The 27,619-nt window shown below is 48.1% G+C and overlaps 1 protein-coding gene across 1 annotated transcript in view; it reads left to right on the top strand.

The window, feature by feature from the left end:
- Nucleotides 1-464: 464 nt before the first annotated feature.
- The window catches only part of LOC119090402 (motor neuron and pancreas homeobox protein 1), a gene marked incomplete at its 5' end in the record, with an annotated part of 34,366 nt that continues 7,211 nt past the window's right edge, over nucleotides 465-27,619 (top strand). Inside the window, one exon of the mRNA XM_037213195.1 lies at nucleotides 465-534. Within this exon, the coding sequence (XP_037069090.1) occupies nucleotides 465-534 (70 nt within the window). The remainder of the gene's footprint in view (nucleotides 535-27,619) is intronic.

The raw sequence follows: 27,619 nt of genomic DNA, 5'->3' as shown, positions 1-27,619 counted from the left end.
GCCTCCCAGGCCGACTGGCGGCGGTCGATGTCGAGGGCGGGGCGTGCGACGCCGACTCCGCCCACCCGGCCGCTGCGCCAATCAGCGAAGTGGCCGTAATGATCAGATAGTAGCGATAGAGCGCTGTAATTGACTCGCGGCCGGCCAATTTGTCTCGTTTGTATTCTATTAGCGGGGACCGGCTGATAGGCGGCGCGGCCGAAGCGGGCCGCCAGTCCGGGCGCCGCGCGCCAGCACCAGCCATGGCCGAGAAACGCTCGTTCTGTATAGAGTCCCTGCTGGGGCGCGAGCGGCCCACGTCACCGCCGCGGCCGGCCGCCTCGCCTGAGCCGGGGCGGTCACGGCCGGGCGTCGGCCTGCCGCTGCTGGGCGCGCATCCGTTCTACCCGTACCCGCTGGCGCCGCTGCCCGGCCTGCTGCCGACCTCGGCGTTCCCGTCTGCCGGCGGCGGCGAGCTGAAGCCGGCCCAGGTGCCGCTCGACTGGCTGGCGGCGCGTGCCTCCGTCTTCTACCCCCGCTACGCCGACTTCTCAGGTGAGTCCGCCAACGGCCGGCACCGCCAGGCGGCGCCGGGCCGGGCCGGGCCGGGCCGGGCCGGGTCGGACCAGGCCGGACCGGCGAAAACGGCCAGCAGCCGCTTCCCCTCTTTGCTGCACCACGCATGGCACAACGATGTGACACGCATGTTGGGATTTGTATGACAAATGGTTTGGTTTGACATTTAAACTCGGCATTCTTTGTGCCATAATATTCACCACGAATACGGGTTCCGTGAGGTCAGTGGCGCAGCCCGGATTTCGTCCAGGAGGCGCCAAATCGGATTCTAGGAAGGCTCCTTCAGCCAAGGTACCCATGTAAGTCGCTATAGGAACCCTGTTTTTGGATTCCGAGGAACTTTTATAACGGGCTCTATTTTGACGCCCCAGGAGCTCATTTTTGGATGCTTAAGAAACATTGCGAGTGCTTTTAGCTGCCAAAAGAGTACTGGGTCGTCGGCCCCAGGGGTCTCGCCACCTCCAGGGGTGGCTATGGCTCAAAAAACCTCCCCACCAGCTGCGCCACTCTGTAATGAAAGCACTGCTGCGTAATGGAGGGTGGTGTAGGGATTCATGAGCACGTGGTGGTGTTAGCACTCCATAGACCTAATGCCTTACTACCCACCGCCACTACTCACCAGGTGTGCAGCTTCCAAGTGGTCGGATGTACCAGGTGCCGTCTGTTAACACGCACCTTTTGCTCAGCTTTTAGACCAATTGAAGGATTTTTTGGTGGAGGAGAATTGACGTTTGGGAGGATAGTCTCGTCATGTTGCATACACAAGAACATTGTATTTCACAACCACGCAACATGACATCAACGCGAAGCTGTCTCCAAGCCCACTACGGTTTATGAGTAGGCTCGCCGCCGCGATATTTAATGTTTTAACGTTTGCACACAATGTTACCCGCCTTTAGACAAGAAAAGGTGAGAATATGTGACAAAGCTGCACTTACACTTTTAGAGCTATCTGCCTCCAGACGAACACGCACGAACATTCAACACACGATCAGCACATAAGCTCAGCTGAGTCGAGAAACCAAGTGTTTCTGATTAACTCCGGCTTTGTACTCCCAGATCAGCCAGGGTTAGAACCTGGTAAGAAGTGTTGGACAGGGGGTGAAACCCATATCCGGGAACAATAGCAAAGCTCAATATCTCTTATGGCCACATCTGCAATGCTTTTAACACTGGGATAGTGGCATACGCACATAGTATCCCCTCGGGCATGTGCGCCCACCCTTGCAAAATTTATGGCATGTTTTAATGATGACGTAACTAAACGTTGAGAGTTAGAAATTCCAGGAGGATGCGTACAAATAAACAGTTCGAGAACGTGTGATGCTATCTTACTACAAGATATTATGGGCGCTTGCAACCCCCTAAACTCGATGTTTTCAGTAGCATTTTGGGAGCTGTGCCCCCCCCCCCCCCACCGTGGAATCGCACGCTCGCCCTTGCTCTGGGTTGACGTGTGGGGGGGAGGTGGTCCGACAATGGAGGCCATGGCCCGTCAGACATATATCAAGTTCCATTCATGCTCTCAGTTCAACACTGACAGCCAAAAAGTTAATTACAAGGAGTAAACCTAGTAACTTCAATATTTTTTATTCTCACGCAACCCTGAGCTGTCCTGTCTTCTCACAGATATGAAGCCTAGCTAACTTAAGCTATTGTGTGCAATGTGCAGAATATTTTGACACATTTCCCTGACTTATTCGGTATGTTCACTTCGATGGTTTTCTGCCCACGCTGTTGGGATTCTACAAAACTCCTCAACGCGGCTCTCGTTGGGGAAATATGCGATCATTTACCACAAGATCATCCTTTTTTATTCGTGGTGCCATAGTCAAAAATAGAAAAAAAATGATAGCATTTCAGGTGACAGGTATTGTGGGGTTGAAAAACCAGTTTTCTACTTAAAACTGTCTACTCATTATGTAGAAAGTTAACCCTTCTCGCGGCCCCACTCCTTCAAATGCTGAGGGGTCACAAAACGCCGATAGTGTGCCTATTCAAATTCCAGGGGTCTTTCTGCGTGTACGCCGGGAACAAAGGCACATCTGGCAATTTGAAGCTGAAGCACAAGTGTTGTTCTGCCCTCTGTCGACCACACCCGTCTATGATTGATACGCCTGCTGGAATGCTCGGAAGGTGGGAAGTGGAGAAGTGGATACTCGGGTTATGCCGCAAATTAATCCCTGACGCAAGAACGATATTAGACGAACCGCTACGCAAGCATGCAACAGCCGCTGTCAATCCTAAAACAATATACGTCGCAGAAGTAAACAGCCATCAAGGGACAAAATACTATAGCATCGTTTTTACCTATGCGTCTGCGGCTGAGCTGCCCGAAAATCCTTCTCCTGAACAGTTCTCAGTGTCTCTTCATCAGCCGTTCACAGAGCTCTTTCCTTAGCTGCCGCCAAAATTCGACCCTGAACCTTTCTCGCAGCCGGCCCCTGAGCTGTTTTAAGAACCCTTTTATGAGCCGTCCCGAACGCTTGTTGATGGCCTGTCCCCAAAACCTGCTTGTGAGCCGCTGTTGGAGCCCGGTCTGGATTCACTGTCAGGGCCTGCTCCTGCGCCGCCCAGAGTCCGCTCCCCAGTTTCGCGGCGGTCCGCGGTGGCGGCGAACGCACCACTTAAAGTAATCACCATGGCTCCCCACCGCCCCGCCGGGCCTGATGAAAACGTGCCGGTCTGATCGGCTCCGGTGCGAACCCGACATCGCTTTTAGGCGATCGTCGCGATCCGGCACGGTAGGAGGTGGACTGCACGGTAGCCAGCTGCCTGCAGCGCCCTGCCGGCTGAGCCGGCGACGACGGCTGCTAACGGGAGACGGCGGACCGCATCGTGCTTCTAATGATAGTTATGCCGCGTGGAGACCCATGGACACCGGGCGTGGAGGACCAAACGCGGTTGCAGATAGAGGCGCAACTTTCTCCAAAACATCAGCCCGCAGCCCAGCCCGTAGCCCAGCCCACAGCCCTGCCCGCAGCCCAGCCCGCAGCCCAGCCCGTAGCCCAACCCGCAGCCCAGCCCGCAGGCCAGCCTTGCTGGTGATCGAGCCCGTGAAAGCGCGCTATGCTACAATGCTGACCCGCCATTAATTAACCCGCAAGTACTAATTTATGCATACACATTGTATCATACAATATGCATTTTAGCATGTCACCCTAACTTAAGACCCATACACTAAGCCAACCAAAGTTGAATGCACCACCCACTCACAATAACAGCCAAGTTCAATGTGTGGCTGTATTTATATCAAGGACCCTCTAACTGCGGCTCAATAAAATCAGTCTATAGTTGTAAAGATTTGGGTTGTTATTCTTAAACTTTCAGTGAGATGTTTGTTAAAAGCTGTTCAATTTTTGCAGCCTGGTTAACTTGTGTGTCGTGTCTGCCATGGGTTTTCCATCACTGTTTCCCCTGCTATGAAAAATGAAATATGCTTGTTTCATAATTGTTTTGTGTTTGGCAGCACACTCTGGTTTTGGCATGATTTTACAACCTAAAAATATAAAAATATACATTATTTTTCACGCCAAAATTTTTGACCCGCGAAATCCAGTTAAGTCTAGTCAATAACCCAGCCAAAAGCCCGTCGGTTTTTGCGGGTCAGAAATTGGTGGGTGGGTGGGCTGAAGGGTTGCGTTTCTAGTTGCAGATGACGTTTGACGTTTCCATGAGGTTTTGATGTTTTACGTTTGTGCCGCAAAACCCCATATGGGGTGTGGGGTTTTGAGCTGCGAAAACCATGCAGTGTCCAGTAAGCACACAACCCCATGTCCACAACAAAGCCCTAATACGGCTTAAAACGTTCCAGTTCCTGGGCTGGAATACCACCATATTTTTCCTTACCAAACTACATTGGAAAAATAATGACATGTGATAAAAAATGACGGCACCAACCGCCAACGGCCTGTCTACCAACACTGCCTATCTATCTACCTGATCTATCTGTCTGGCACTGTCTGTCAGTGATTAGCTGGATGTGGCGCCAGACACAGGGTGACGCAAAGGAGTCAAGCCTTTTCTTACATCTAGCGCAATGTTTTTGCTAACGTTTTGTCACTTCTTACACGATCCCGAATGTTTTTTCACGCGGATGATTTTGTTTGGATTGTATGCGGGACCAATTTCCGACAGCTGGATTCTTGCAATAGTTTGTATAATTTGGTTTTGCATTTTTTTCTTCAGGGGATTTAAAATGAGAGGTGGGGTTTTACATATTCTGTAATGTGTTGTGTTTAGTGCGTGGCATGACACGTTCCATAACATATTGCATTTCAACGTACATGCAGAGTATTTACGTGATGCACGTCAAGCGTTTTGATGCCAGTAGCGGTATGGAAATGCTCGGCTACGAGAAGGGGTAAATTCCAACAATGTTGATTGCTACGTTTAAACTACTCTACTTATTTTTCCTAGAGATGGTTACATTTCCTAAATGCAGTCAGAAATGACAAAGCAATTTCATAAGACAAGGCGGATTTGGAACGGCCAGTGGTGGTCAGTAGCGGTACGTGCTGGTGAAAGTGACCGGGGGTATGTGCTAGTGATGATCAATGGCGCTATGTGGCAGTGGTGGTCAGTGGTGGTATATGATCGAAAGGAGGTAAAAGCACAAGTCACTAGGTATCATTTTTAGCGTTAATTACGGTGCAGGTGTTTTTACATGATTTATGGCGCTGGAAAGACTTAAGAACACATTGGCGGCTTTTTACAGTGGCGGATGTAGGACTGCGAAATCAGGGGGCATGTTGATTGCTTATCACAGTGACTCGTCAAAGTTTTGTGAGCCAATGTACACAAATCAGCCGCCGGAACTGAATGCATGACGCCTCCTGCCGTCTTACGTTACCTGACCCCGCCTCTGCTATGCGTTGTTAGATATATGCAAAGTATTCTTGTAATGATGGACAGGTGATCGCCGCAGATTTTGGAATAGCCAAAAAGGCTTGTCGGAACGATTACCTCCCCGCACATTAGCTGACACTTCCATTGTTGATATCTACATGCATCTGTAATAATTCTGCCGTTTTCGATGCGCACGATGCCAGCGTATTTACAGTCAGAAACAGCTGTGTGCCCAGAGCCCAGATATGGACAAACTTTGCTCCACGACGGCTGTGAGTTGCTTAAAACAAGAGCATGCACATTGGGACAATATATTGCTACGAATGGGTCTGCATTTGACATTCATATTCACAGTAAACTGGTAGTTGTGGAAGTCTTACCCCACAAGCTCTGTTTTTTCAGATGGTTGGACGAGATTATACTGCCGTAACGTTTTATTTTGTTTGCTGCATATTAGCATTTGTTTGCGCATCATAAAACTCATTCCGTTTAAAATCAAACTTTTGACCGGTCCCACGCTTTTCGCCTCCAGGCAACATTCCATGCCATTCCTAGCCCTGATAAACACGCATATTCCGCTCCCAATGTTTATGTTAAAGTTCCGTTTTTTAAAAGCATGTTTGGATTCACGCGCTGAGAAGTATCTTAAACATGCCAATGATTACGTTTCGTAGTACAAAATGAACGTAAAAAATAGAGCCAAGCTTTCAATCTTTGGCTGTTGTCAAATCACAATTATCTCAGCTCATTGTTTAAAGCATAAATGTCTTATACCCCTAGACCGGAAACAGCTATGCCCAGAGTGTACAGTCGGCAAACAGGGCATTGTGCATCGCATTAAGCTAAACCTACGTGCATAAACAGACAGGAAGAATCTAGCGATAACATCAACAATGCAAGCAAATAAAGCGTTGATTTCTGGTCATCAACGCATGCGTTCCTCAAAAGAGAACCGTCGGGTTGCGCTGCCCGTAACTCATCCGATTTACCGTACTGATTCGTCGTCCAGTTTGCCTACGGGCTTCTACCATATTATAGCCGATGTCCTTCTTTCATTTTGCACATGTCTGCTAGTAATTTAACACAGATGTTGCTTATCTAGTGGTATTAGATACTGGTAGTTCTGAGAATTACTCGCACAATTTCACACAAATAACATTCATTTAACCGTTGTTTCAGGTGTGCGGATGTTGATAAGCCTTCGCGATAGGATGAGAGAGATGGATAACAGCACTAAACTAGATTAATGAGTGTGAATTTATGACAGTGATATGTTCCTGCAGTCAATCTGTCTGAGAACAGATATTGCAAAATATGCAAAATCTATCACACTGATATAACGAGTGGCCAAGAGCTATTCACGGCGTTCAACGTGGGTTTCAAGTTTCCAATTTCGATCTATTCATCAATTTTTGTTTCAGAGCGCAATCTCGATTAGTCCCAAGAAGCTCGATCCTAAAAGCGGTCTCAGTTTAAGAATTCGGAACATTATCATGCCACTTAACGAAGTGCTGCCCCGACCTGTCAATTGTAGGTGGCTATCCCCAGATGGTCATTAAAGCAATGCCTGCTGGGACGCTTGTTCCCGCCTACATCACACCCGACTCAACGGCTCCTTTACATAGATTGCATGCTATTTTATACACCACACTTCTTAGCATGCATTTACCGCAGTCCTCATTTCGAAGTGTGAGATGCTTGCAGACCTGATGGGCATGATGGCTGTGTCAGAGCTAAATGTGCTTGGTGACCTTAAAGAGTGGGTTCCGTGGCCCAAATCTCTCAATCCCCTTCAATCCCCTGATGATTCCGTTAACTTTTCGTTTTCAATGTCTTTTTTGTCAATGTCGATGTCAGTGGAACGTTTTCGGTTCATTGATATTGACATTATTTCATCGTTTCATTTATCGCCCAGAGGACTTCTTACACATGCAAAAGTGACGCAGGATATCACAATCGTACTCGGATCCTAGAAAACGTCGTCCGGATCCAAAAACAGCGCCAGTGCGACGAAGCGAGGCTTCCTTCATTGATCGGACCTCCTATGGCCCGATATGGCTGCGTCTTGGAAAAAATATTGGCCACGCTACTGCACTAAAAGGATATAGTTATGTCGAGATCTAGTTAGAGGTCAGATTCAGCAGTTTGTAGGAAAAGGAAGAGAACGCGCTGGAGATAAAATCGTCAGGTTTTGTGTGTGAACCCGGGTCGTTCTAGGACTTTTCTACATCCTCCCTATAAAGTATGCTAGATTGTGCTCCATAAACCAACACATCCCGTCAATGTTTTATAGTATACATCTCCCTGAGAGTTTCTTTCAAAACGTCTGAGCACAACATCCATTAAAATTTTGGTATCTTCACTATTGTGGCACCTGCGCCACGCTACCCTTAGTTACCAGGTGCCAAATATTTAGTTTAAACTAGAAATTTAGCCTACGTCGCAAATCTGGTGTATTTACAGTTTTAGACTGCTGTTTTTGTACTGAACGTCGTTCTACCCGGTGCTATTGCCCCCGGTCCGATATTACCCGCCCTCCATCATTGAGCTTACCAGACCGCACGTTTTTTTTTGTATCAATGACATTGGTAAGCGCAATACCATATCCCGCAATCTTTGAGGATGGACACTGCATCCCGTCTCTTGCCTGCATGACCAAATACATATCCTTTTCAACTTTCTATCTTATTTCGACATTTTTCTGTCGGCTTTTTCACGTGTGCCTCATCCATTTGGCTGTTTTTGATTTGTCTCTAAATTTGAAGTTCCGTTCCGTAACCGTTTTCACACGCTGTTTTGCGATGTCATCGTTGCTGTCACATCACTCCCTACACCTGCGTTTTAGTGTCACACACATGGGTCAAACAGCTGGCTGGTGCTAGCAAACTTCATAAATGCAGATATTATTGGAGTGCTGAGGTTGGAAAAATTAGATGGGGCGCTCATCGAGTGCTGCGTGAAAGTGATTTTCTGTTGAAATAGTCACGTAATTTCCCCGCAGTGACCATAAAACGATAAAACTCTGGAAGCAGACATAAAGATACACACGGTTGTCAAGAACAACATGCGGGGCAGTGATTTTCCACGCGTGTTCGCCTGCGTACCTTGACGAGTTTGAAAATCGGATTAGTTGAAGGTCGGAGAAGAGTGATTGGCACTGTGAAGAGCGTCTAGGAACAAAGCAAACAAGACCCAACAGTGTAGTTCAAATCAGGGATTACTTATCACATCTAAGCTTAGCCATAGGCTCACAAGTCTCATCAGGTAGTGCTTATCAGATTCGTGGGGGCACTAGCGTCACACAAGCATTTAGATTATCTGAAAAGGAATTGAAATTTAGCTTTAGGCAATCGGTCGGATATTATCAAGTTTCCGATATGGCTATCAGTTTCCAAAAATAATAACATAACACTGATAAAGGGATGGGCTGCGGTTGAACACTCTTAACCACTAGGGCATCAGCCCATTTCAGCACAATCACATTTCAGCATTATCAGAAAATGGCCAAAGTTTCAGATGCGTTTTTGATTCAATTACTCCTGCCGTGCTTTGGGTCGTAACATACAAAAATCTGCTATTATGGAAAGAGGATGCCTCTAGGCCCAGATGTCACAGAACATTTAAGTTTATGTAGATTGTAGTTGCGGTTTTGACGGTGTGGGCAAACCCATGGTCACCTGTAGAGTGATCAATGAGCTGGATGCGGTGGGGGATATTCAAACCATTACGAATATCGATGTGGGCGCGGGAAACTGTCGTGAAACTTTCTATGAAATACTTCAAGACGTGTCACAAAACTGCACTGACTGTGATTTATTCAGTCACCATTATTTCTATCGATAAGACTGGCAGTTACTGAATTCGTGGTCGTAAGCCTAGGTGCACAATTATTTTCACTGGCTCGTGTTTATTCTAATTACGGACTTTGAAAATGGGTGGCAGTGGTTGAGAACAGCCCGTTAGGAGCGGATAGCGGACAGGCGCGGCCCAAACCTTTCGGGTAGTGGAAGGATTTGGCTAAGAAAGTCTTGCCTGTGAACGCCTCTGATTGGGACCTATGCAGTGGGTCTGGCAATGTCCAAAAGATACAAAATAAACAAATACCACTCGGGAAGTGGAAAATGTGGCACACCTAAAGAGAGGCGTTCCAAGCGTAAAAAACACTTGCCAGCCCATTGACAGCTCATATTGACGTCTGAAATTGCGCAGTCAGCACTTTTATATGTGATGGCAAAGCTGGCTTCCCAGCGAGCAAAACAAGTCAGATCCGTAGCCACTTTGATCCGATCACCGATAGTGTAACGATTAAACCGCGCGACTGGGAAATCGGAGGTACGGGGTTCGATTCCCCGTGGCGCCGGCCATTCCTGTCGGGGTGAGAGGTAAATGACGCCAAAAAGCATCAACCGCTGAGTGCGTTGCATGCCGCCAAGGACACACAATCCAGATAAAAATATGTTCTGTGAGGGTTCCTAAATATTTCCACCGATCTCACTAAAAAAGAACTTGATTATCGGAGTCTAAGCAATTCTCCACAAAACGCTGGGAACATGCAAAATATCATTCTGATCTGTGCCAAATATTAAACAGTTTATGACAGGATACTGATATCCTGTTATGCTATTAAGTACCGGGACGTACCATACATCACTGAGATATGTGGTGCGTGTGTCAGGCGCACAATATCAGCTGTAAACAGTTTAAAGACCTTGTCTCGTTACTTTGATGGTAACCATGTAAACAAACGGAGAACTGGATGCACAGATGCAACAACCAGGATTGGTAATTCACAGGTCATAGACAGACTGGCTGCTTGTTTAAAGGAGCATCGTCCTTCACTTAAATCGATGAAGCGCCCGCAAATTTTGTGCCGGGCGTGGTTGATTCAAATGCATGTAAAACCATTAGGAGTGATGTGTCGCCTACTGTGGTGCCAAAATAAACAGATTTCATAATATGGCCACACTGGATCCAGAAAGCGAATTTTAACGGGGATTTGCTGGCAGCTGCTGCAGCCTAATGATGTTTGAAATTCCCACACTTATGTCACAATGTTTCCTGTTCTTATGATTTCAACAGAGCCCGTCCAGTTTTTCACTCATAAAGGTGAACAGAAACACGTGGCATACAGGCAGATACAGGCATATAATATTTTGTTCATACCAATGACATATAAAAGGTTAAAAATTTCTTCCTTTCATGTTTACATCGCATAAATGGTTCATATTGATATCAAAGAACAACTTTTCAATGCTTTCTTGGGGGATATGATTTACCTCCGCTTGCAGGTGTTCTTATGGAGTAAATATTATGGTATGCGGGCGAAATGACTGGCGCCTTGCTTAAAACGGCACAGTTATTAGCTTTAGAAGATGACATCCTCACACAATTGTTGTGAAAAACACCCATCCTATGTCGAGCAGTAGACTGTGAACATCTTGTTGACTTTGCTATACACTTTCCAGCTTCCGCGTCCCTGGTTCAAGTATATCTATTATCATCCATTTATATGATTTCAGCTGAACTTATTCACTCCGTTGTCTGCAAAATTAACAAAGACACTGGATAAAAATAGATATTGTACCTTTTTAGTATTAATAAGACAATGCCATGTATTAAACATTGTTTTCTTTCTCCCTTGCAAAATGGCAATGGGTCACAGTGATATTAGGTGACAGTCTCCGATTGTTGCCTTTAACGAGATGTTTCAACGTCGGTTGTAGATGTTGTTGTGTTGTAATTATTATGCAATAGGTACGATAGGCTGGCTCCTTTGTTGAAAGGGCACTTTTCTCTGCATTTAAAGACTATTCACCAAATGTTTTGTGAAGACCAGCCAATGCATGTTGAATAGCAATTCGTGTACAGTTTGGCAACTTTTTCCCCACTTTCCGGCCTTCACCCTGGCTCAAGACATTGATAGCCATCCAGCATACTTTGTCACTCAGGGGAGCGAACATAATAAGGAACTGAACTAGAAAAACAAAATGGATAAAATGACACTATTAGTGAATAAACTGAACTCAACAAGCTACGTTTATGTTTGTCATCATGGCACCATCAGGATACTATATCAACTTGAATTCCTAAGCTGGTGTCCAGCAATGGCCATTGTTTTTTTATGATTTCAGTCGAACCTGTACAGTTTTTCATTCCTTCTGAAGTTTAACTTCAACAGGCACGCATTTGGTGGCAATGAGACGCCAGACATACATTGCAAAACCTTATGTTTTCACTGCTTGGATGCTATGAGTGGTTTGTCTCGGTATTAAACCAAAGCCTCTTAATTGTTTTTGACCGGAAATATGTGTTGGTTGCAGATATTCTTCTGTAATAAATATGCATTACTTTTTCGGAAATTTTTCCACTGCATGTTAAAAAGGACAACACTAACATCAAGGCGGCCTTCCTTCGCAATTTACATACTTGGCATGCAATTAAACTACAACTCAGAACTGCCGTTAGTTTGACATTGCCGGACGATTTCTTGCGTGCGCCGGTATCGTTCAGAGGAAACTGTAGTCTTGCCCTGAAATGTTGCCCGCATAATTTCCACTCAAAAATAAATAAAATGACGATACTTATAATGCATCGTGGTTGTGCTATTAATATCAGTGGCAGGTTTTAGGGGTTCATCAGAGTACGTCTCCGAAATCTGCTGCAAACTGCGTGTAACTGTGCTTATAATGATGTCCACCGTACCACTCCTCAGTGAAATCAGGCCACACAATGAAAATTAGCGCTGCTATTCTTCAGCTTTCTCAGTGAGTTGCTTGCTTATAGTTGTTAGATTTTTGCTTTACATGTCTGCATTATGACCAAAACAGAACCAAGCTGATTCTGAATGGAAACTGACAGATTCTTTGAATGTATTAGCATACCAACATATTACATTTTTTCTAAAAAAATATCGGCCAAGATCACACGCATTGCGATTAATTGCGTGAGCTAAAAACCGATATGAAGCAACAGATGCCTCACATCACATGCATGTCCACATGCAGGGTTTGCGCATTATTTTATCGCGGCTCAAAAAGCAGGCATTTGTTGATGATGATCTACATAATGCACTTTTTTCTGTGCGAAACTTGTGGATGCCATCAGCAGACATGATGTTTTCGAGATCGGCTCCAGCACAAACAAAATCACAGGCAAATGCAGAAGTGTGTCGACGTTTCAAGCTGTTCTTTTGAAGAATCGTGACCATAAGGACCGCTTGAAACGTCGAGTACTATCAATATAAACAATAATTGCTCTGCAAAGTTGTTTAACCAGTACGTCCCGGTATGTTGAGAGTCGATTACTCAGTACGTGACTTTTGAACCTATAATGCCAAGGATTATGAAAGTCGTGCTTTTCTTTTTCACAAGTGTGTAGTTCCAAAAGGAACCAAGAAGCCTTAAATATTTATGGATAGGCTTTGTTCGCGATATCAAGACATTGGAGCAAACTTGTTTTGTGGCCATCTGGGTCTAATCAAACTCACTAATTCTCTGTTACCCCACCCACTCACAACTCTGTGGCGACCCCTTCGGTTTTGAATATGCTTCTGGTAACAAAACTGATGTGAGGGTGCATTTGACGTCGTGGTCGCCTACAATAACTGGGAATCACAAACGTGATGGCCGGGGCTCTGAAGACAGTCTTCAGTCCTTATCAGGCGTGTATAAACGGCAAACACACCGTGCTATTATATTAGTAAGAAAGGTCTTCATCTCCAGGCTTTTCGGCATTATGAGGCCGGAGCTCTATTGCTGACAGCTATCGACTTTCCACATAACTGGAGGTTATGGTTAAACGACTCACTCAATTTATTATTTATGTGTTATTATGCATATAATATGTTTATTATGCATTAGTTATGTGTTCGATGCTCGATGTTTCAGTTCTGCTCATGCTCACGAAGGTGACGAGAGCAAACATACGTGTATTGTCGGGTATGCTGGTGAGGAACATCATGCATATAGATGAGACTGAATTAAACCCTTATTCTTCGTGGAATAAACAGGAGAATGGGGAGATAGATGTGATATTTCGGTCACATGCCTTTATCGAAACAAATATCGGTAGTGATATTTGTACTGATGTTCGTTTCCATGAAAGCACATTGCCGAAATACCGCATCTATCTCTTCATTCTCCCGCTTATTCTACGAGGAATGAGACTATTTATGCTGTCCCATCTGCACAAGAACAAAAATATGTTGAAACCGCCGTCTCTCGGCAGCCATAATTCGGAAATCTTGTCACAAGGCGGAGCACTGGATGACGTTGACTGAGACCAGCGGCGCATGCCGTCTGCTGTTGTGAATTACGCCGACTGTCGCCAGCGGCCCGTGTCGGTTGTCCACAGCAGATCCCGGCCGGCCGCTGTCACCAGCGGCCCGTGTCGGTTGTCCGCAGCAGATCCCGGCCGGCCGCTGTCACCAGCGGCCCGTGTCGGTTGTCCGCAGCAGATCCCGGCTGGCCGCTGTCACCAGCGGCCCGTGTCGGTTGTCCGCAGCAGATCCCGGCCGGCCGCTGTCACCAGCGGCCCGTGTCGGTTGTCCGCAGCAGATCCCGGCCGGCCGCTGTCACCAGCGGCCCGTGTCGATTGTCCGCAGCAGATTCCGCGCGCCCGCTATCGCACCTGGCCGCCGGCCGGTCGGCGGGCGGCGACGAACGGGCCGCCAGTGGCCATACGTGTCCGGCTCGGTAATGTGTGCACCACTCGTCACGCTGACATCTGCAAACACGCTATCACAGCGTGCTAACGACCTGTAATGATAAAACAATCGATTGACAGCGGGGCGGGGGCGGGGCATCCTGACGCTATCCTTGAGCGGTGCGGGCCCAGAAAACTCCTCTGCGGCCCCCGGGAGCGCAGTACGGCCCCGCACCAGGTGTAAGGACCGCTGATCGGCAGAGCTGAGTCCTGGACCCTGGACATGCGTCAGACTTACTGTTGATTCCGGATACTCCCTCTTTCAGAGAATAAAGGATGCCTGTAAGGGGTGGATGACTCGGGCAATTCTGTGCTTCTTCTGCTGTGCCTGTCCCACCCATTCCTTGCGTAGCTGTCTGTAGCTGTCCTTGTGTAAAAGTGTAGAAGAACAATGCCAAGTGTAGACGTTTTGAGGGACGCAGCATTTAGACATGACGTCACGTGCTGAATGTTTTTGCCTAAGTGTGCGGTGTCTGAAGCTGGTTCAGCACAGGACTATATCCCAATGCGTGAGGTCAGCAGCACCTGGCCGTCAAATGACCCTTGCTGCATTTTGTGTCAAGGTTTACTGACCACAAAAGACCCATCCGCGTGGTATCTGCGTTATCTGTTCGTCACATTTATCAACCGTCCGCCGCTCGCCGCTGACGGCCGCAAATCATCGCTGACAGTTCCGAACGTCGGCGCTCGCCGGCCGTTCCGGTGTTGACGCACGGCACTTTCTGTTTGCCTTGTCGCGTCAGTTCCACCGAGTCCCGGGGACAGATACCGCAATCGTCAATGGAGACATTGTTCTAGCCAGAGGACGCGGGCTGTGAAGCGTATCGTGTTCGGAAGACGTTCCACGTTGCATACGAATTACTTGCTATTTGAAACCAGATAGTTCTGCGTGGTTCGTAACAACACACAAAGGTAAAAAATCTGTCGCCGATGGCTGTTGATTTAATATTTTTTGGACTTGAAAGTGAAAAACCTGATAAATAGAGGCCGCAAATAGCGAATTAAATCTTAAAACTCCATGGCTTGAGATAACGATAAACCAACGAGGCCTGGTTGCAATCTAGGTACTTCAGAACACTGCACTCCACCCCTCTTTTCTCGTTCCCCGCTGCGTCTTCTTTGATCCATCGCCCTTGAATGGCTTTTACTGGCCGAGACTGCCCTTATGCAAACTAGACAAAATATGAAAAGTATGCAAGGTTACGTAAACTGCATGTACGTTTTGCGTGGTGAATGTGACCACTTATGAGCCCGTCACCGCTCTGCGAGATCGCTTGGAGTCGAGACAGAACAGCAAAAGTCTTACATCAAACGGCTATTCCATCCAATCGTCTAAAAACATATGAGTCAACAGCTGATGCGCTCTTTTGTGACGAAACGCTCCTAGGTTTAATCGGCCTCATGCGTCTTTTTCAAAATATTTCGCTTATACTAATATGTAATGCCTCGTAGCATGTCTGAAACGACATAGGTAAAACTCTCAGGGTGCTATCATGTGCGAAAAGTGCAAAAAAGTGGTGCGCCCACGTCGCGAGTCACCAGCCGTACCCAGCCTTCAAAGAAGCCGTTAGGTTATGGGATGGTGTAATGTTATGCGCGTCGCCACTGATGTGCGGGACATCCGCCGACTTCTTGAGAGGCCAACAACTCAGCTCTGGGGCCGATAGTTCGGCTCCGGGGAGGAGCCGTACGCGGCTGCGCGGCCGACGACAGGCTCCTGCCCGCCGCTGCTGGCGCGACGGTCGTGCCGCGGCAGTCAGCGGGCCGGCGCAGACCTGGTCCGGTCAACAGTCGCTGACACGGCCTGCTCGTGGCTCATGTGTGCGCAGACACCGAATCAAAATACCTCCAGCGGATAAGTAGTAGAAGAACGCTTTACGATGGGCGCCCGGGCTGCGCGAGTAAACAGCCGCCTGTGCAGCGGCACGCTCTGCAAACGGGCGTCCGTTGGCAGAGAGAGAGTGAGAGAGATAGAGAGAGAGAGAGAGAGAAAGAGAGAGAGAGAGAGAGAGAGAGAGAGAGAGAGAGAGAGAGAGAGAGAGAGAGAGAGAGAGAGAGAGAGAGAGAGAGAGAGAGAGAGAGAGAGAGAGAGAGAGAGAGAGAGAGAGAGAGAGAGAGAGAGAGAGAGAGAGAGAGAGAGAGAGAGAGAGAGAGAGAGAGAGAGAGAGAGAGAGAGAGAGAGAGAGAGAGAGAGAGAGAGAGAGAGAGAGAGAGAGAGAGAGAGAGAGAGAGAGACGGGGATGGGAACGGGGGCGGAGATGTGACGGAGACGCGGACGGATTGCTCTTGGCTTTAGGTTGTCCATTACATGCTTTTTACGGAAGCACAAACAACAGAATCCTGAGCATAAAAAAGCCGCCTCTGTACTAGAATGGCCCACTTTCTTGTCATCTGGATATAACATATGTTGTCTTGGACTACCATGGCTCCTGCTAATTCTCTTAGCCTAATTCCAGACTGACACTTAGGTACTTGCTGGTTCCGGAACCAGGAACCTGGAACCGGTTACCGGGAAGACATCTTAGGAGCCAGGCACATCTTTATGAATCATTGGCCATGCGCTTAAAACATGCAATTAATCCATGAAACCACCTGAACGCATGACACCAATAATGCAAACCGGATTTTTGACATCATTTGTTTGAATTAATCATATCAATGTTTTGACAGTCATAATAAACATTCGGAAATTTTAGTACCTTGGGAACCTTATCAGATGATATGGACTCTCTTGTGTATGATAATTGGTGAATGGAATGCAAATCTTCGGAACACAGGAAATTCAGTTGTTTCGAGCAACATGTTACATTTTTGTGAGAACGTTGGCCCTACCATATCAAGTAACATGATCTTTCCTGGTAGCAGTTACACGTTGGTGAGTGCTGCTTTGGGAACAGAGTTTGGCTGGACTATGAAGTGTCTCGCACAACTTTCCCTGCGCTATACATGATATCAATGTGCAACATGATATTTCAAGCGAAGATCACATTCCTTTCACCATGACCATTGAAACAAACGCTATGCATAGTTACGTGTTGTCTGACGGCATTTACAGTCATGTGGCGCACGTAGAATGGAACGGTGTGTCGCAAAAGTTTGCAAATGGTGACATGCTACACCAATTGCTGCAAGAGACTGATATCCCGCTGTCATTATACCGCATGCGTTACGGACAAAAGTATGTATAGAGAAAGTGCGTATAGCAATTGCTCTTAGGATTTAGTTTATATTCCTAATGTTAGTCAGGATAAAGAAGGCAGGGCGTCCGTAACGGCAAATGTACGGTATCTAAAAAGAACGTACAGATAAAAATGGTGTGGTAAATTGTATCTCGGGAGAAGGTCGCAACGGAAATGTTCGTACGCGCCAAAGTTCGTATGGAAAGAGGTAGTAAGTGAGTAAGTAGATAGTAAGTAAGTAATTGCTTATGCGCCAATATTCGGACGCAAGTGTTAGTCACGGGCGACGTTCGTTTCAGAAAAGTACGTTTGCAACGGTTCGTGTATCGATGTCTGATATTGCATAAACTTTTTACCACATGAACATTTGCTGACGAACTTTTGCGCACGACCTTTTGCGCACGGGCTGTTCATGTATATTTTTGTCCTAAACGGTACCATATAGACCCTAACTGAACCGACGTTGAACTAACTATGCGACTAACTGAACGAATAACTGCACGTGCTTCTGATATTCCCGTGGTGTATGACAAAACTGGTACATGTTTAAAGGAAGAGGAAATAATCGCTGGGGCGTGAAAGCAAAAAAAAAAATATTCCTGAAACCTACAAACCCCTAAACATTCATGCAGCAGACCCGCACAAAGTTGCGCGGACTCAGGGAAGTGACTCGGTGCAGAACAGCGCAGAGATGGGTCAACCTTTCAAATGAGAAGTAAGTCTAAAGTCTTATGTAGATACATCATGCGTTTTAATAACCCATACAAAGATGTGATAAGAAAAAGCAATTGCCACCAAGGTAGCCGCAAATGATGCACGTTCTTTTCGGAAACAGATAAATCGCTGAATTCCAACAAAAATCCGATTCCAGCGGCGATGGATGGTCGTCATCGGAGCTATCGTCGTGTTATGGCGAACCCCCTACCACAACAGGTTCAGCTGTTCAGATGCTGCTTCATTGATTGCTGGGCTAATGTTGCCTCACATGCCAACACGAGTCGAGCGGCAAGGTGCAGTTGAGAAAGCCATCATTGTCGACCCTGGTCAAAACAAAGTAAATGGCTTAGACATAATTTTTGGTGAACATATTTTTTGCTGAACGCGTCGTCAACACGTAAATTTTTGGCTAGAAACTTACCATTTTTCAGTCCCATAGACCCATCGCACTTGCTATCACCGTAAGAAAGATGCTTGAACCCGAGTACAAATCACTACTGTTGACAACCAAGTTAGCTTTAGACAAGCAGAGAGCACTGACCAGCGCACTTCTGTCTTTACGAGCCTTACGATGCTTTAAGAAGCACCGCTTATACACGCTTTCTGGATTCCAGCAAAACATTCATGCAGGCATAGCAACAGGACACCACGTTGATCGCCTTTTAAAAGTTGGTGCTTGCCAATTGTTGCATCTCGAATGGGGCACATCCGGACCGGTAAGTACGTCGCAAAGATTGGGGCGAATAAATCGATCAATTTGCACATGGAAGAGACCCATTCGTATTTGCCTCGTGAGACACCGCTGAAGTTAAGGTGTGTGTTGTCCATTAATATATCATAAACATGTGATAAATATGCACGTTATGCGCTGCCTTTGTGAAAACCTCTCAAATTGGTGTACTAACGATTCCACGGCGATTACAATCTGCAGGAGTACAATATCGCCATGCATCGACGGTACCGTGCCAATAACGTAGACAAAAACAGTGAAGCTCAACAGGCGTATTAAGTTTAGCAAGCTCATCGCGGTGCGACGGCCGGTGCTTGGTCGGCGCGCGACCCCAGCCGTTCTTTGTGGCTGCCAGCCGGCGCCAGATGGTCACGGCCAGCATTATCTGGCGGCTTTATTCCCATATTTGCTCTTCCAATTGTCGCCCTCGCCGGCGCTCGGCCGTGGGAGGGGGGGGGGGGGATGTACGCTCTGGGCGACTGGCGACCAGCACGCGCCGGCGCTCGGCCGTGTGGGGGCCTGTGCGCTCTGGGCGACTGGCGACCAGCCCTCGCCGGCGCTCGGCCGTGTGGGGGCTTGTACCCTCTGGGCGACTGGCGACCAGCACGCGCCGGCGCTCGGCCGTGGGGGGGGGGGGGGGGGCTGTGCGCTCTGGCCGACCGGCGACCAGCCCCCGTCGGTGCGTGCCCGGCTGCAGCGAATCGGCCACTCACTCCCGGCTGTGGGCAGCTCAGCCCGCTGGAGCAGCGTCTTTGTCATGTGAACCAGACACGCCACCTTCCCTGCAGGGCTCTGTAAGGTACGGGTTCAAAGTGGGGTCTGACGGAGAACGCGACCGGCTGAGTTGCCGATACTGGGAGGTCATTGGTGGACAGGGTTCCAGTGCTCCGCCTCTGCAGCGACTCGTAATTGTGACGCGCGACACGCCTTGGGGCACTGAACTGCTATATGAACGACTCTCGTCTCACTGGAATCTGTCGTCCTTAGTATTTAGTAACCCCGACGGCTGGGCGCAGGGCGCGCTCGGACCACAGCACCCGAAGCTGGTCGCGCTGATGTCGGGCACGTGGGCTCGATGAACATCTGCAATATTAGCAGGCTTAATGCCACAGTCACATATCCCCGGCTTGGTTTGCGACGTGACTATATAGGCGAAGATTCACTGTTTAGTGATAACTGTCAACTGTGGGACTATTCATGTTATGTGCAACAGCTGGTGGGTCTATAGTTATGCTTAACCGACAGTGAGCTGAGATCTAGCCATATTACTGTGAGATCTCATGAACGGGTGAATTATTTCAGTTAGCGGAAATGCCTAAATCCAGTAAGCGATATAATTTGCAAGTCCGTTATTCAGCGTACGAACAGCGGACGCGAAACCATTGGGAAGTGTTGCGAGCTCCTTGGAGTTCGTGGGCAAACCACATATCAACTGCGTTATTTTGTATAGCTATGCATTTGCTTCATTCTGGACTGCTGGCGAAAACAATACCGCTGCAACTATCGCCGCTTCTGCGGCATGCAATACAGCATAGTTACCGGCCATCGCGTGCGCCGGATCAACTTGACGTTCGGCGATGGATAAACCTTTGACCTCCGCGCGGTTACCACGACAAAATCGACGTCAGTTGAACGGCATGTCCTCCTGGCAGCTGTGCGCACGCTGCGATCGCTATCAACGCCCGGCGCCGTACCCCGTCGGCGGCGTCGGGCCCGACGCGGGGCTCCAACCGTCGTTGCCGTCACGCAAACGCCCGGCGCCGTACCCCGTCGGCAGCGTCGGGTCCGACGCGGGGCTCCATCCGTCGTCGCCGTCGCGCATCATCGGCCGCTGATTTATGCCCGCCGTCCCCTGCGCGCGGCGCCAATTAATTTAGATTGGTAATGTAATTAAGGCTAAATGGCGGTATCACGGGCCGGGGCTGTGTCGGGGCGATCGAGGAGCGCGCGCGCGCAACGCGTGGTGGTCGATCGGGGCGGGTCAGCCGTCGTCATCCGTCGCCATCGATGGGGGCCGGCCGGACGCGCGAGATCTGGCCGGTGTCGCCGATCACTATCGGGAAATGAGTGGCACGGGCGCCGCCTGCATAACACATCTGTTGAAAATCAGGGGAATGAATGACTTTGTAAGCTGGATCCAGTGCACGGCACCTAGTCTTCATGAGCACTGAATTCGTTGCACGGGTTTGTTGGGATTTGATGAGAACGTGTTATCTGAGCTGTCAGCTAGGGCAAAGCGCCATTGTTCGATCACTGAGCACGGGTTCGGTTCAGTCGCCATTGAGTCCCAGCGAAGACGTCAAAACGGTGCTTCATGCAGTGTAGTGGTCAAGATGCGCGTCTGGGACCCGAGATGTACGGGGTTTGATTTCCCGCGGTGCCCACCGTTCCTGCTAGGGAGAGAGGCAGGCGACGTGATGTAGCCTCAACAGCCGAGTCCTTTCCGCTTTGGGAAGTGTTTCCCGGGCACGGAAGCTGTTTCCGGTTTGCTCAGACGAGTGCTTCCCGCTCAGTGAATGCTTTCCCGCTCGGACAAGCGCCTCCCGGTTGGCTCAGTCGGCGGAGCAATGGACTCGCAATCAAGAAGACGCTGGTTCGAATATCAACAATGCCAAGGGTAGAGCTCGGTTTGTGACGCATACATGGTTGAAGCCAAGTCCAGTCCTTGCCCTTCCTCTTCCAGTCCAGTCAATCCAGTCCTTCTCAGAACTTCGTAACATCTGACGGCGTGAACGATAATCCGAACAATTATTCCACCCACGATACTAAGACTTCTTAATTGTCAAAAACCTCTTTTTCTTCTTGTTGTCGCGTTTTCATTTTTACTGACCCCTTTCAATACATAAATGGTCTATTAAATGAATAACAAACACGAATTTACTAAGACAGTAGTAACAAGAGGCTTATTCCTCGGAGACAAACCGGGGGAGTGGAAATATAGATGGGTTGATATTTCGGCAACATGCCTTTATGTATACGAATGGCAAAGGTGAATTCAAAATTCCCTGCCGATAATCCTACTCGATTTTTTGGTTTCTTTTGGGACGGGGGGGGGGGGGAACAGCGAACTACAGTTTTTACAGGGCACCAGCATTCGTTGGAATAAACAAGGAACATTTGCCAACCAATACTACGATACAGTGCATACATAACTAATGATTAAAATGCGCAAAAACACGTGTACATGCAAACGAAGTCAATAAAACAGGCATCACGCATCATACTTCATTTAAACGTGCAAGAGAGTTCAAGTAAACATGCATCACACATCATGCATCATTTTTACATGCAAACGAGTTCAACTGAACAGACATCGCGCATCACGCGTCAGGCATTACTTATACATGTAGACGATTTAAAGCTAGCACGTACCACACATCAAGACATCTGGGAATTACAAACCATTCTTAGCTTTTCACAAAAAGGCTGCTCCTAAACACCCAACGGAAAATTTATGCGGAAAAAAGCAATTCGTTCAATATACGGTATATTGGAAATGGATGCCACAAATTCAAGTGCTCGAAATCCGGGGAGAAATACAGTTTTGGGTGGAGGTTATGGACGCAAATTCAAGTGGCTGTAATCCGAGGAGAAACTGGGTGTTGGGCGGAGGTTAGATCAGCCTTTTCGGCTCAGCCTGCAATCTTTTTAAGGAATGACACCCTTGCTCATGGGGGATCCATTGCGAGTGTTTTGACACACACAAAAAACACGTCTCTAAGTCTTCTTGTTTTGGATCAGCGTCAGGTTTTGAGGAACACTGCACGGCGATCTGCGGCCGGCGATTGTGGCGGGCGGCAGACGACGATGCCTCGGACGCGTGCAGCAGCCCGGTGTCACAAAGCTTTATATCATACAGATATACTAAAACCTCTAAAATGCACACGGTTATACTCTGAATTTAACAAGAAACACGACTGATTTGGTTTTTTTACCCTTCAAAGTATGGTCTAGTAGACATGAAGTCGTAAACCAAAAGGTGCGATGTTTGGGAAAATTCAAATTCTGACCCGGCCTGGCGGGATCAGTTATTGGCCTACACGCTATTACCAATCGTGAAATCTCATTGAGAGCACTTTAATAGGGCTTTTCTAGGCTTCATCTTCTTTAGTTTGAAAATGGCAGGTGGGAATCGCATTGACCACCTAGCAGTCCGCGTTATAAAAAAACGGCGAATGAGAGCCGGAGTTGACAATATATTTTTAATTCTGTTTTTGGCATGACTCGAGCCCACTGATCTATTTTTTGAAATATGTTTAGGGGCTTTTGAGGCCTGCCTCGTACGGCAAATGTGAGACATCTGCCACAGGCTGAACCTTAAATCGAAATGAACCTGATCGCTCACACCTGCCACTTTTGACTTTTTAAAACACACTTTGGTAATCTGAGGTCACTGACCAAAATTTCAAAGTAATACACAATGGTGCATACTATACTCGTAAAAGTATTGCACATGGTACACCTGTCAGCAGGCCCTCCTCACTACGGTCCTCCATGGTTAACTGAATCGTCCATTCCAGTACGCGTTTGCAGCATTCACGAAATACGCACAACTTACGGCATCCCACAAGATAAGCCAAATGGTATCCTGGTACAACTGGTATCCATTACTAAGCCCTCAAAGCAGAGCAGCATCACGGGCTGCCAACATACTCGCGCACGTCGCAAACGTAGCAATTCTTCGGAAAACAAACTAACAAAATTGTCTTGTCCAGCTGACACAATCTGCAGAACTTTAGCAGGGAGCTTCTTGACCCCAAGGCAGTGCATTATATTCAATCGGTCATATTGAGTGGATCGCAAAATTACAGTCTTCGGCATCAAATGGGCTTTTGAAGTTGTGCCTGTCACAAAATGAGCTGCTAAGTACGGGAATGCAAAATCCCTTATGTCATCGTCAGCTTCACGCGAAGAAATAGAAGAACTGATTTAAGGAGCAAAAAACATGTGATCAAACTCACGTTGTTATATCAAATGTATGAGCGACATTTCAGAACCAAGACAAATAATCAACCTTTCCCCCACTGCTTCGGCTTTCGTGCTCCGCAAAGGTAGAAACGGACGGTGCGGTTCAGCTGTATAGGGCTAGTATGTTTCGAAGGGAGCAGAAAAGTATGTAAAATGCTGACTTCCGTAATGCTGCTTGAAATCAAAGTGTTCGTCGTTTACATTTGAAAGGTAATCATGAACAGTGCGTAAGTGTTTGAGAGTTGCTTAGCACCGACAGTTGCACAAGCATCCTGCACCCTGCAATCTTGCGTTATTACCAATTTAACTGACGCTTTGTTGGCATGGGGTGCAGACAGCCCAGACGCGTCTAGTTCGGGCCTGTCTGTCCGCTAGCTGCTGGGCAGTCCGTTGCCGCGTGCTCCCAGCTGCCGCCGTCGACGGCCCAAGCCCATCATCTGCCGGCTTCTGACTTGTTGTGGATCTGGATCGGCTAGGAAAGTCATCATTGCATTTCCTTCTCACTCTGCAGCAATGCAGTAGCGCCAAGTCCTCTCCCTGAAAGAGCTGGAACATAAGAAAAACATTTTGTACGTTTTCATGAGACCACGCACCGATCAGCGCGAAGATTTAATCTAATCGTTGCCACCTATGACTCCGGACATGAAGCTGGTCGGACACCCTCCCAGCCTGCTCTCTGCCTTATCTCATTATGTAACACGCCACTTACGCCTTATGGTTTGGGATTTTTGACGCGGCTAAAAGGGCTAATTATGCCAACGTTATTAATGAGATGTCAAAGCTTGCTTTATAAAGCTCAAGTGCGCTGATGTCCAAGAAAGTTCAGTATTAATAACAGATGCGTCTGCAAGGTGTGTGGTAGCTCATTATGATGCTCATGTGATGTAGCATTACACATCGGACAACAGCTTTCAGGACTTCCCTGAGCCGTTCCATTCACTGCGCCCCCCCCCCCCTTCCCCTCGCTCCGCCCCCGCCCCCGCCCCCCCCCCCCCCTCCCCCCACCAGTTCCTCGATCCGATCATCGCCTGCGGACGGCTGGTGAAGCGGACTCGACGGCGCGCCTGATTCGGGCTTTGTATGCTGTCGGCGCTTCCCTCCGCCGGGCGCCGCTAGTTTATCTATCCGTGGGGAGGGCGGATAAAACACGAAAAGGTCTGGTCATAGACGCACGGGGCGGGGCGGCCAAGTCCCGCGCCGCTTGCAGGGGAAATGCATACAAAGGCTGGTACAGAGACGTAGGCGTAAGAACTTCTCAGAAGGGTGGGGGTGGGGGGTGGGGGGTGGGGGGCAAGCCCAGGGCATCCTTAAGGGACTTTTACTGGGAGGCAAGCCTGGTGACCGGGGTGGGGGGGGGGGATGGGGAGGGTGGCGTACATATGGAGGGCGTTGTCCTTTCGTAATTCACAATAACACATTTCGGAAATTAGGCACCTACAGCTGTTTCCCAATGGTGCAGAATCATACCTATTTGGCTCATCTATGCCACTCGGGAAGTAAGAATATATAAGTTCCTAAAGCTATTCGCTCATTCCAACCTGGGGAGGCGAAATTCCACGAATGGGTAGGCAATTTGGGTCATTGGGAAAGTGCCTGTCTCCACGGGGTAGATGCCAAAATACGATCTGGACACAGCCTAGTCAAAATTCTTGATGCGAGTTAATGGCGCCCACAGTACACCAGAGTTTTCATGCGTTTAGATTTCGTCGGCTGCTTCACAAAATATTATATTTGTTGGAGCATTTTAGATGGAACAGATTTGAAAGCATCAAATGCATCGTATCAAAAACGATGTGACAAAAACCATAAGACCGGGGTTGCTTCGGTAATTAAGCAAGATAAAGGGTAGGATCACTACTATTCCTGTTGCTTTACTTATTAATATGACCAGAGGACAACCCCACCGTTGTAAAAAGATACGCCACGGTCTAATCTGTAAATGGTTTTATTCAATTTTGAAATACCTTTGGAAGCATGATTTCACGACGGTCGTTTTCGCGCGCACAGCGAGCGCCGCCTGGGGTGACCTGCCTCGATCGACGCCGTTCGGTTTTACGAAAGCTGCGACCACGACCATTGCTGGTCTTGTTTCTGATATTGCGAGAGCGCGGGGTCAAAACTTGTTTATGTTATTTGTTTAACTGGTCAATTCTACAATAAATTAACGTTCTCAGGCGAACATGGGTTGGCCTTTTCATTTGCTATCTCATTTCGATCCACTTCATCCAATCCTTTTGATATCTACGTTTTCCGGGCAAGGGGCCCCATCAGTAGAACACCTGGGGGTACATTAGCGCTCCCGATCCAGGGCGAGGGACCATTCTGACCCAGCGCGGGATGCCTTCCGGTCGCCATTCTAGCCACACGAGGGCGGATTCCCGCTATTCGATGCGAAGGCCCTTGAAGAAATACATCATGCCTCCTTTAACCCAATTGACCTATGCATGGGGGGGGGGTCCATAATCAGCCATGCAAAAGAAGAAGGCTCAGTGAAAAGACAGAAAGGAGCCTTTGGTGGTAGAAAAACCCCGGGTTTGCCCTTAAACCCCTCAGTTCACCATACATAATCGGATAAAATGCTGCCATTTACCACATGAAGCAATTGTGTCCAGCACGGTTTGAGGAAGATGTCTGGTGAACTAGGTAAATCGGCATGCATGTTTAAGGTAATAAGTGGGAGGCATGTCCCTGCACCTAAGTACAGAGAGCGCACAGCGCGGCTACTAAGACGTGGCTGTTAAGAGACACGCCATCAGCCCTTCTTGTCTTACTCACGCTTCGTTTTGCGTTTCCGTAGTGCCCAGTTTATCCGGGACCCCATATTAAGACCCATTGTTATACTGCATGCCCAAACCATAAATGAGCTGAAGCGCTCCCAGCTGCAGCCCCGCCTGAGCGCTCGCGTGTCGCATAAAGCCCGAAGCGAGGTCCCTGTGCAGGGTTGCGCTCGGCGGTTGTCTCTCAGGTCCATGAAGTATTGGTCAAAAAACCATGCATCGCGCAAGCGCTACCCAGTACCAGTCTTAGTCGGGGGTGGCGTTCACTATGGTGGTGGGGAGGGCGAGCAGGAAACCGCCGCTTTACCATCCGCCAAGGAAAGCGAACACAAACGTGAACTGCTCCGCTGGATACTACAGGCTCAATCATGCCGACAATATGTCCCAGGTGACCGATGCAGAGCATTCGACCAAATCAAAAGCAGGACCCTTAAGGCACGCAGGACACTTTATATTCCCCGTAAGAGGCCTAGATTATCAGCACCAGGCCCTGTTAGCCGACGGTAGGTCTGGAGACCCTGAAAAGAGGCCCATCAGATGCATGTGGAGCCTCATAAAAACACAGGAGGCCCGTGGGTGCAAGAGGGGGCTGGAGAGATAAACTGGAAAAAAGAAAGCGGACCGGAGGAGCCATATGGCGCAGACCGCTTGCGTGGAGAAAATCGCGTCGAGTTTTCCCCTCGAGTGGTCAGAGGTCGCAGAGGCTGCGGCAGCATCTCAGATGTTCTCGGGCAGCTCGGCTGGCATTGAGCGGCTGAATTAGCTGAGTACCACGCTCTCTGCAATGTCCAACGAGATATCAGATTGGTACTCCCGAGTGCATCAGCAAAATCATCGGCCCAGTAGCTCGCCAGCTTCATGGTCACATCATCTGAAATGCAGGCCACATAACGCAGCCTCGAGCCCGAACTGAAACAAGGAGGTGCCAAGTATGTATCACAGGGGTCACTATGCTGAATCATACTGATTTTCATCTCATGTACCCCCCTGTACTTATCCACTATTTGAACTATTAGTTGACCGGAACGAGGAGATGGCTACCAGAATTATATACATACACATACAGCTCGTCTTTGGGAAGGCCGACGATCAGTTCAGACAAAGCTTCTACATCAAATATATTGACATATGATGACCATTTT

This window comes from Pollicipes pollicipes, unplaced genomic scaffold (genome assembly GCF_011947565.3).
Source record: "Pollicipes pollicipes isolate AB1234 unplaced genomic scaffold, Ppol_2.1 Scaffold_3087;HRSCAF=3621_pilon_pilon_pilon, whole genome shotgun sequence".
Taxonomy (NCBI): domain Eukaryota; kingdom Metazoa; phylum Arthropoda; class Thecostraca; order Pollicipedomorpha; family Pollicipedidae; genus Pollicipes; species Pollicipes pollicipes.
This window is presented reverse-complemented; position numbering and strand designations above follow the sequence as displayed.